The following is a 9830-nucleotide window of genomic DNA, read 5'->3' as shown; positions in this document are numbered from 1 at the left end:
GTAGATACTCTAGTCTATTAGCCACATTATGACTAGTTACTAGTTAGTTACTAGTTACTGTAGCTACCTGGACTATCTGCATTGACCCCTTTTGAACAAACTCTTTTGACTCATCACACTGCTGCTACTGCTTATCTAGCCTGTTGCTTAGTCAGTTTACCCATACCTATATGTACATATCTACCTCAATTACCTCGTACCCCATGCACATCGATTCTGTACTGGTACCCTGTGTGTATAGCCAAGTTATTGTTACTCATTGTGTATTTATTTATTTTATTTTTCTCTCTGAATTGTTGGAAGGGCCTGTAAGCATTTCACTGTTGGTCTACTCCCGTATAGAAAGCATGTGACAATTTGATTTAGACAAATATTTTTGTAGCTATATTTTTTCAATTTTTATAACTGTCTAGTTGTATGTATCAACCCAGCTCTTTACAATGCAAGTCGGTGTAGGCTTTAATTTGACATTGAAGTTAGACATTCAATATCGATGACTTAATTTGACAATGACCACTGTGTACATTGCACATTCTAAAAAAAGGTGAGATATACCAGAGTTTTTAGAGAAAGGAGATAGGAATCCCACTGGACAATTAATGGAGAAACGTATAACGCCCCTCCCAGCAGACTGTCGACCAATTGTGCTCACGTTGTTACTTTTTTGCTAAACTAATCGTCACGCCATCTGTTCTAAAAGTTGAGAAACCTAACTATTTTCCTCAAGTGTGTAATGTCCCGATTCCAAAGCTATATGACATTACAGAGAACAAGTTAATTATTTCACATTTCAGAAAAGATTTGCAATGTTGTACTTCATGAAATTCTTGCTAATGTTTTTTTAAAACTACGGTGCGTAAAGATGGAGGAATTCAGATAAAACATTTTTTTTGGGGGGGGGGAGAAATTCAGATATGACGTCATTGTTTTTAGCACTACCCGCAGTTCTTAAACTATGGCTCCCAACTTGAACAAAATGTGCCAGTAAATCAGCACAATCTACTTTTTAATATACTGTGCTTTGCTGATACAAAAGGATAACGGAGAGCACTGTACAATACGGCGAATTTAGAAAACAAGGCATTTTAGGTAAGTACATGGGGGTATCCATCTTTATACACCTTAGCTATTAGCCATCTTTATACACCTATGCTATTGACTCCCATTCCCCACTTGAAGGAGAGCTTTCCTTGTACAAGAATCGCCCAGAATGCACCGTGCGGCCCATTGACGACGCATGGGCAATTTACACAATAGGCGTTAATACGATTCCAATGGAGTATCTCTGGATATACTGACATCCGTTGGCTGGTTTCCTGTATTTGCATGCCCACAAAAAAAGGGTCTTCACTAGTTACACCGTTCATAAAGTCATAAACCCCGCCCATTTTTACAATTCATCTTAAAATGTAATTCTAAACCTTACCTTAACCACAATGCTAACTTTATGCTTAACCCTAAAGTTAAATTAAGACCAAAAAGCAAATGTTTTGTTTTCATATTTTTTTTGCGACATATTGCCAATTTTGATTTTGTCTGCGCTATCTAGTGGAAAATACAAAAAAGGGGCCCTGCGTCTTTAACGGCAAATTGTACTGAATTTTATTTCGCGAGATTTGCTTGGCGCGGTGACCCATGTGAGCGACACCTCCTGCAAGAATCATTCTCCCCTGCAGAGGAAAAGGCTATGGAGTGCTGAACGTTTTCACTGTTATCCCCCTTTCCCCCCAAGCCCCTGTATTTGTTGTGATTAGATTTCTGTAACCTTTTTGGTGGCTATCGGGCGGTGGAACAATGTGGATTCAAATTCGGACCATAGACGGAAAGGAGACACGAACCATTGAGGATCTTTCCAGGCTGACCAAAATTGAGTCTCTGAGGCTGAAAATCCAAGAGATCTTCAATGTAAACCCCGGACAACAACGGTTATTCTATCGGGGCAAACAGGTAGATGTCTCACCTATGGCCATCGTAACAGTTGTTTGTTTACGTTGCAGGATTAGGTGTCAGGCTGCTTACGTTATACTTAATACCGGAGCTTCCTGTTTTGAAGGGAATTCGCCAACAGTTCTTGCGCAAGAACCAAGAGGACGCACTCTGCCAGTGATATTAATTTGCTGCTGCTGTCCCCATTCATGCTTTATCTACTGTTGGATATATTGTTGCAACGTTTTCAGTTGGCCTATTTAAAATACAATCGCAAACACTTGAGCTAGAGAGCTGAGAAATGGCGTATACTTCCTGGTCTTTTTTCCAGATATTTAGTGTCGGGAAGGAAATAGAAAATGTCGACTCATTAGAACCTCATTCAGATCCAATTACCAATTAGATTTTTTTCTGTTTTATTTTCTTTGATATTTTGGATAGGTGGGCATATTTTATATAATTACCCGGTAATAGTCTTAGATATGTTGAAAACGCGGCGGAATCATGTTTGCAAAAACATCTGGGATCTTTACTAATGTTTCATTGCCTTTGATATTCATGCGGAATGTGATTGTATGATGCATTTGTTTACGCTTAGGATGCGTTGCTCCACGTGCATTGCCATCCAGTGAAGTGCAGTGTTTACACCCGCGCGCTACTGGTTTGACACGCTCGACGTCACTGGATAGTGAACACGGTGGTTAGGCTTTCTAGTGAAAGATGCTACGGTCAGAGTGATCTAAGCATGATTACTTTGTTTCCCCCATATTCTGCATGTACATGTAAATCATAACTTCTTAGTGATATATTGAATACTGTCTTTCAAATTTAGTATGAGTTAGATTCTGCTGGACAATTACTCCTGGGGATTCTAGACAATTTTCTTTTAAGAAATGTAACCTTTATTTAACTAGGCAAGTCGGTTAAGAACAAAATCTTATTTACTATGACTGCCTAGGAACAGTGGGTTAACTGCCTTGTTGTGGGGCAGAACGACAGATTTTTACCTTGTCAGCTTGGGGATTTGATTTAGCAACCTTTTGGTTACTGGCCCACTGCTCTAACCACTAGGCTACCTGCCGTTCTAGACAATACTCCTGGGGATTCTAGACAATACTCCTGGGGATTCTAGACAAAACTCCTGGGGATTCTAGACAATACTCCTGGGGATTCTAGACAATACTCCTGGGGATTCTAGACAATACTCCTGGGGATTCTAGACAATACTCCTGGGGATTCTAGAAGCTGAAGTGGATTGACACATTTTTTCTCATTAACATTACGTCTTTTACAGTAGGACATTGATCAGTCAGTGCAACATTGTATTTTCTGAGACTTCACATAATGCCTTGTCATAATGTCAGTGTTTGTGAAGGTACATTTGTTTAAGGCTCTGTTCCCAATGTAGTAATAATGATTGGCTGCCTGAGTGTTGTCAGAATAGGTGTACAACCACCTAATGACTCAAAATGCAGGCAGTTAAGAAAAAACACTGGCAATACGGTTGGAGACAAATCCTGTGCAGTCCTACTGCCCATGTAATGGCCATTAAGTCCTCTCCTGTTTGTGTCAAATCACATTGTAATTGTCACATGCTTTGTGGAGAACAGGTGTAGACTAACAGTGAAATGCTCACTTACAGGCCCTTCCCAACAATGCAGAGAGAAATAATCTAAAAATAATAACACAAGGAATAAATACACAATGAGTAATAACTTGGCTTTATACATGGGGTACCAGTACCGAGTTAATGTGCAGGGTTATGAGGTAATTGTGGTAGATATGTACATATATGTAGAGGTAAAGTGACTAGGCAACAGGATAGATAATAAACAGTAGCAGGAACGAGTCAAGAGTTAGTGCAAAAAGGATCAATGCAGATAGTTAAATAGTTAACCAAATAGCTACCCGGACTAACTATTTAGCGGCCTTATGGCTTGGGGGTAGAGAGTGTGTGTGTGTGTGAGAGCGAGAGACACCCACTTCATAATTGGCGGTAATCTGAGTAATCAGATGTAGAATGCTGGGAGGAGGAGGCTGTAGTCAGACAGTTAATCGTCTGAGCGCTATGTCCCTGTGTGCTTCTCAAATGGCACCCTGTTTCTTATGTAGTACATTACTGTTGATCACGGCCCGTACGCACGAGGTAGAGAATAGGGAGCCATTTGGGACACTACCTGCGTGGGGAATATTTTAAAGTTGGAATAATGACTCGACAGGCACCCCGTAAAGAAAATACTGCTTTTCTATTATCAGATAATACACTTTAATCACACCATTTTATTCTAGTTATTTGATTTACCATAGAAATTACTTCCTTTTTGAAGGCCAGTTTGCCATCCTTAAATCCTAGGCCCCACTTCTACATTTCATCTGTAAATAAATCAACAAAAGCAGAATCGTGTCTGTCTGGTTGATTTAGTTTTCTTATTATTATTATTACATGAAGTTGAAATGGTCTTGCCTCTGCACATGCATGCTTGGGGAGGGATTCCATTCCTGCGGAAGTCGTTCGTAGCTGTATAATGTTGTACAGCATGAGGTGTCGGCCATTTTGCATTTTTTGAATGAGGAATCCCTCCATGTGTTTGTCTGTGTAGAGGAAACATGGGACGTAGCCACGGCAAGCCTACTTTTTTGTGGGGAGTAAGCGACTAAGCAGGTTCCATTTTATAAAGTTAATTTAAACAACAAAAGACCTGCACTTGGTTAGCTTTGACACGGGTGTTCAGTTGACAGCCCACATATGTTTCATCACCGTGTGATTTATGCATGGCTGTCTGTTTCTAAGGAAACAATATGGTTTTCTCTTCATGCATTTCCATACGGAGTGTTGAATTTCCCCACTATCCTTTTATTTATGCCTAGTTAATGATGATGAAAATAATACATAATGTGTCATTTAGCAGATGCTTTTATCCAACACGACTTAGTCATGCGTGCATACATTTTTTGATGTACGGGTGGTCCCGGGAATCGAACCCACTATCCTGGCGTTGCAAGCACTATGTTCAACCAAATGAGCTTCAGAGGACCACAATATGTGCTAGGCTATGGTTTTGAGGGTTATAAGGCTTATTATACAAGAAGACCCTTGGTTTTCAGTGCTGATTTTGTGGAGTACTGTAGTATAGTTGTACTGTAGTATAGTTGTAATGTAGTACTGTAGTGTAGGCCTGGTAGTACAGTAATGTACTGTAGTAAAGTTGTAGTGTAGGTCTACTAGGACAGTAATGTAAAGTAGTGTAGTTCTAGTAGTATAGTTGTAGTACAGTAATGTACTGTAGTAAAGTTGTACTGCGGTGTAGTACTGTAGTGTAGTACTGTAGTAAAGCTGTACTGTAATACTGTAGTGTAGTACAGTAATGTACTGTAGGCCGAGTAGTACAATAACGTACTGTAGTAAAGTTGTACTGTAGTAGTGTAGTGTAGGCCTAGTAGTACTGTAGTAAAGTTGTACTGTAGTAAAGCTGTACTGTAATACTGTAGTGTAGTACAGTAATGTACTGTAGTAAAGTTGTACTGTAATAGTGTAGTACAGTAATGTACTGTAGTAAAGTTGTACTGTAATAGTGTAGTACAGTAATGTACTGTAGTAAAGTTGTACTGTAATAGTGTAGTACAGTAATGTACTGTAGTAGACTAATCCCTTTATTTCCTCTGCCTCGTAGGAAAGCAGGCAGGGTGGGTGGGGGATTTCCACGTGTGAAGAAATGTGAAGAATGAGCCACTCACAGTACCGACTACCGAAACACTGTTAGAATATGCTGCCGGAGGAGACTCGTTCAACTCATTCAATATCAAAATGGCGTCGTTTCAGCCCTAGTTCAAAGCATTGACTGACTCTGCCCTTGTGTTTGAAGATGGTCAATTTTACAGAGCCACAGTGGTCTTGTAAGTCTGTGGTAAAGGTACCTTTTCTAGTCTTTATAGTACCTGCCTAACAGTCACCCACTTTCCCTTACATAGGAATACAGTCACCATTGCCATTCTCTTTCAGATCAGAACATGCCGTCTCGTCACACTCAAGGCTTGTGATTGGCTGGTTTTGAATTATGCTCCCTGTCTATTGGCGAGTGAGTGTTGCTCAGAGTGTTTGAAGGTCAGGCAGTAGTATTTCACTGTTCGAGTTGTAATGACCTTTCGGTGCCAGAAAAAACACTCGTACGTCTGGAATGTTATAAACGCTCCCAAATGCGAGAAAAGACCGATCAACTGTTTTTCATAAACACTAATACACACACAATGTTTTCAACACGACAGACTAATAAACCGTGACACATTTTCTCTGTTGGAAAACCCAGGGCATTCATTCAGTTATCTTGGTACTGCTCAGAGGCATTGAGGGCTTTGTAAGAACCGGTTCCATCGTTGTCCAGGGTTTTGGGGGACGGGGATAAGAGTGAGCTGCAGCCATGCGTACAGGCACGCCTTGCTCTCTCCAGTTTAGGACTGGGCTGGCTGAAGGTTTGGAGCCTGTCGTCTGACAGGGCTGAGGGGCACTTGAATCCATTTACATAGTGCTTCTTGCCTGCAGTGGAGGCAGTTTAATAACCTGATGAAAGTTGGTGTCCTTTATGAGTTAAGGAACACTGTGCCATTAAGAAGTGGCAGTTGAGGTAGATCAATGTAGTCCATGGTCGTGTTCGTAAGGGCACACTGTAGTAATAAGACATTTTCAAAGCATTTTGTAACAGAAAACGAAAATGAGCATTAGATAGTCCCTCTCCTTTTTCTTCCATTTTGTGCCTACTGAACACAGCCCAGTATTCTGTGAATCCTGTAGGTCGAAGGTCAAAGTAATTGTTACGTTGTAGGAATTGGTGTGGTTTTCTGAGAGAGGTCAGTGTGAAATGGGGAGTAGGAGGGAATCAATCCAAAGCTTTAGGTGTTTTATGTAGCCTATCTTTTCTGCCGTCCTTCCATAGAGAACACCTTACAGACACTGTGATAGTACATAAGGACAATAAATCAATCGGACATTGGTAACCATGAACCTAGCTCTGGCTTATATAAACACAATAACATTCAAGTCTTTAAAAAAATGTTACATGGAAATATTCTAGTTTAGTCCAAGTTTAGCAATTTCTATGTTCAAATATCCTGCACGTGGATTTAGATTTTAGGTTATCACAGTATTTGCACGGTCTAGTTCTTTTGTTGGTGGCTCCATCAGCGGCAACGCTACGTTGAAGCCTGTGTTTTCTTCATTTGAATAGCAGCTAGCTACAGAAACTGTGCCGCGGTCGTTGGTAATGCAAGGTAATTGGGAGCGCTTTCCTTTTCACTGTACCAGACCGGTTTGTCAAAAATGCAGGGTCCTGCTTTACAAACACAACGGCTAGAAAGAAACCAGGTTTGGCGGGGGGGGGGAAGAGCAAGCCGCACCGAGCCAAATCAAGTCGACTTGTTTTTGTCCGTGTATTTACTAGAGCTAAAGAATGGAATCTATTTGAGGAGAAAATGACTGTGTTCTGTATAGATGACTAAATACAGCAGAGTTTGGGTACATTCTAGATGGCCAGTTCCATGTCAGTGTTTTGGGCTGCTTGGGGCCGGGGTGTTCGCTCTTGATTAGAAACGTGACCTTGTTTTTGTGTGGTTTTTTTCTCCTATTGCTCCCCTCTTTGGCAGTCTAGCGGGCGGTAGGCGAGGGGTGGGTTGGGCGGCGGGATGGGCCGTGGGGGATGGGGTACGGAGCAGGAGCACTGTGTGTGTGGGCGTTTTCTAACTTATCCCAGAATTACTTTCTCCCTTCCTAGGCTGACAGTGGCTCTCTAGTCTCTCAACACTGACTCTATAGACTAGTCTCTCACCACTGACTCTATAGACTAGTCTCTCACCACTGACTCTATAGACTAGTCTCTCACCACTGACTCTATAGACTAGTCTCTCACCACTGACTCTATAGACTAGTCTCTCACCACTGACTCTATAGACTAGTCTCTCATCACCCCACTGACTCTATAGACTAGTCTCTCATCACCCCACTGACTCTATAGACTAGTCTCTCATCACCCCACTGACTCTATAGACTAGTCTCTCATCACCCCACTGACTCTATAGACTAGTCTCTCATCACCCCACTGACTCTATAGACTAGTCTCTCATCACCCCACTGACTCTATAGACTGGTCTCTCATCACCCCACTGACTCTATAGACTGGTCTCTCATCACCCCACTGACTCTATAGACTAGTCTCTCACCACTGACTCTATAGACTGGTCTCTCATCACCCCACTGACTCTATAGACTAGTCTCTCATCACCCCACTGACTCTATAGACTGGTCTCTCATCACCCCACTGACTCTATAGACTGGTCTCTCATCACCCCACTGACTCTATAGACTGGTCTCTCATCACCCCACTGACTCTATAGACTAGTCTCATCACCCCACTGACTCTATAGACTGGTCTCTCATCACCCCACTGACTCTATAGACTAGTCTCTCACCACGGACTCTATAGACTAGTCTCTCATCACCCCACTGACTCTATAGACTAGTCTCTCATCACCCCACTGACTCTATAGACTAGTCTCTCATCACCCCACTGACTCTATAGACTAGTCTCTCATCACCCCACTGACTCTATAGACTAGTCTCACCGCCGGCCCCACTGATTGGTATGGTTTTGCACCTTTGTTGCGTTAGTGAAATTAATCGTCACACATACAACAGCCCTGACTCACTTATGAAAATACACACACACACACACACACTCAACTGTGCGTACACACAAAAACAAGTGCATTTTGGAAGCACAGTTCATATACTGATGCTTTGATAGGTTTGGCACCTACTCACAAACACCTTCCCCAATGCTGATAGAGGTCGATCCCAGGTGGTCCAATTCACTTAATTGGCAGACGCAGATAAACCCCACAAAAGTACCATGGTTATAATATAAATATTCTGTCATTTTAATTCCATATACAGTACTTTTCTCTGTTGTGTTTTAAAATCATTGTGAGATGCCAAGTCGTATCTGTCAGCCAAGATAGAATCTAATGGACTTTTCCAGGTTCGGCCTGGCGGTGTAGTGTTGCCATCCGCTCCACATGGAATATATTAGGTTTCTGTTTCTTATCATAATGAATGGGACCCGTCCAGCAATTGCCTATTCAAACACTAAAGGAGACGTTCAATAATTACGTATTCAGAATAGGTTGTCCCAACCATGCCAGTGCGTAAGCAAAGCATATCCTATGCAGTTTTAAGTCACTGTCTGAGTGCTGTGCTTGTAATGATTAGACATGAGCTTTTCAAAGACAGTCTGGCTGACTTGTCACCTTGGATAAGATAAACATTAGTTTGACTGAGGAGAGGTGGTAATTGTGATCAATAACCAAATAATAATAATGAGAATACACACTAGGGTCGTCCCTAACAACAACAAAAATCTTGGTTGACCGAAAGTCGTCTGTTCTTCCAACATATCAAACTTTTTAACCGTGTATTTTTTGATTTACAGTTGAAGTTGGAAGTTTACATACACTGAGGTTGGAGTCATTAAAAGTTGTTTTTCAACCACTCCACAAATTACTTGTTAACAAACTATAGTTTTGGAAAGTCATTTAGGATATCTACTTTGTGCATGACACAAGTAATTTTTCCAACAATTGTTTACAGACAGATTATTTCACTTAAAGTTCACTGTATCACAATTCCAGTGGGTCAGAAGTATACATACACTAAGTTGACTGTGCCTTTTAAACAGCTTGGAAAATTCCAGAAAATGGCTTTAGAAGCTTCTGATAGGCTAATTGACATCATTTGAGTCAATTGGAGGTGTACCTCTGGATGTATTTCAAGGCCTACCTTCAAACTCAGTGCCTCTTTTCTTGACATCATGGGAACATCAAAAGAAATCAGCTGCTTCATCCTTGGGAGAAATGTCCAA

At 41.3% G+C, this 9830-nt stretch overlaps 1 protein-coding gene across 3 annotated transcripts in view; it reads left to right on the top strand.

Moving 5' to 3' along the window:
- The first annotated feature begins 974 nt into the window (after nucleotides 1–974).
- The window catches only part of LOC120044888 (E3 ubiquitin-protein ligase UHRF2-like), a 48808-nt gene continuing 39952 nt past the window's right edge, over nucleotides 975–9830 (top strand). For 2 of the 3 annotated variants that reach the window (XM_038989609.1, XM_038989608.1), the window contains exon 1: nucleotides 1631–1947. In XM_038989609.1, the coding sequence (XP_038845537.1) occupies nucleotides 1795–1947 (153 nt within the window). In that variant the 5' untranslated portion in view covers nucleotides 1631–1794. Of the gene's footprint in view, nucleotides 1090–1630; nucleotides 1948–9830 lie in introns of those variants that run through there. The other variant, XM_038989610.1, reaches the window with a different exon arrangement.

This window comes from Salvelinus namaycush, chromosome 3, assembly GCF_016432855.1.
Source record: "Salvelinus namaycush isolate Seneca chromosome 3, SaNama_1.0, whole genome shotgun sequence".
Classification (NCBI taxonomy): domain Eukaryota; kingdom Metazoa; phylum Chordata; class Actinopteri; order Salmoniformes; family Salmonidae; genus Salvelinus; species Salvelinus namaycush.
This window is presented reverse-complemented; position numbering and strand designations above follow the sequence as displayed.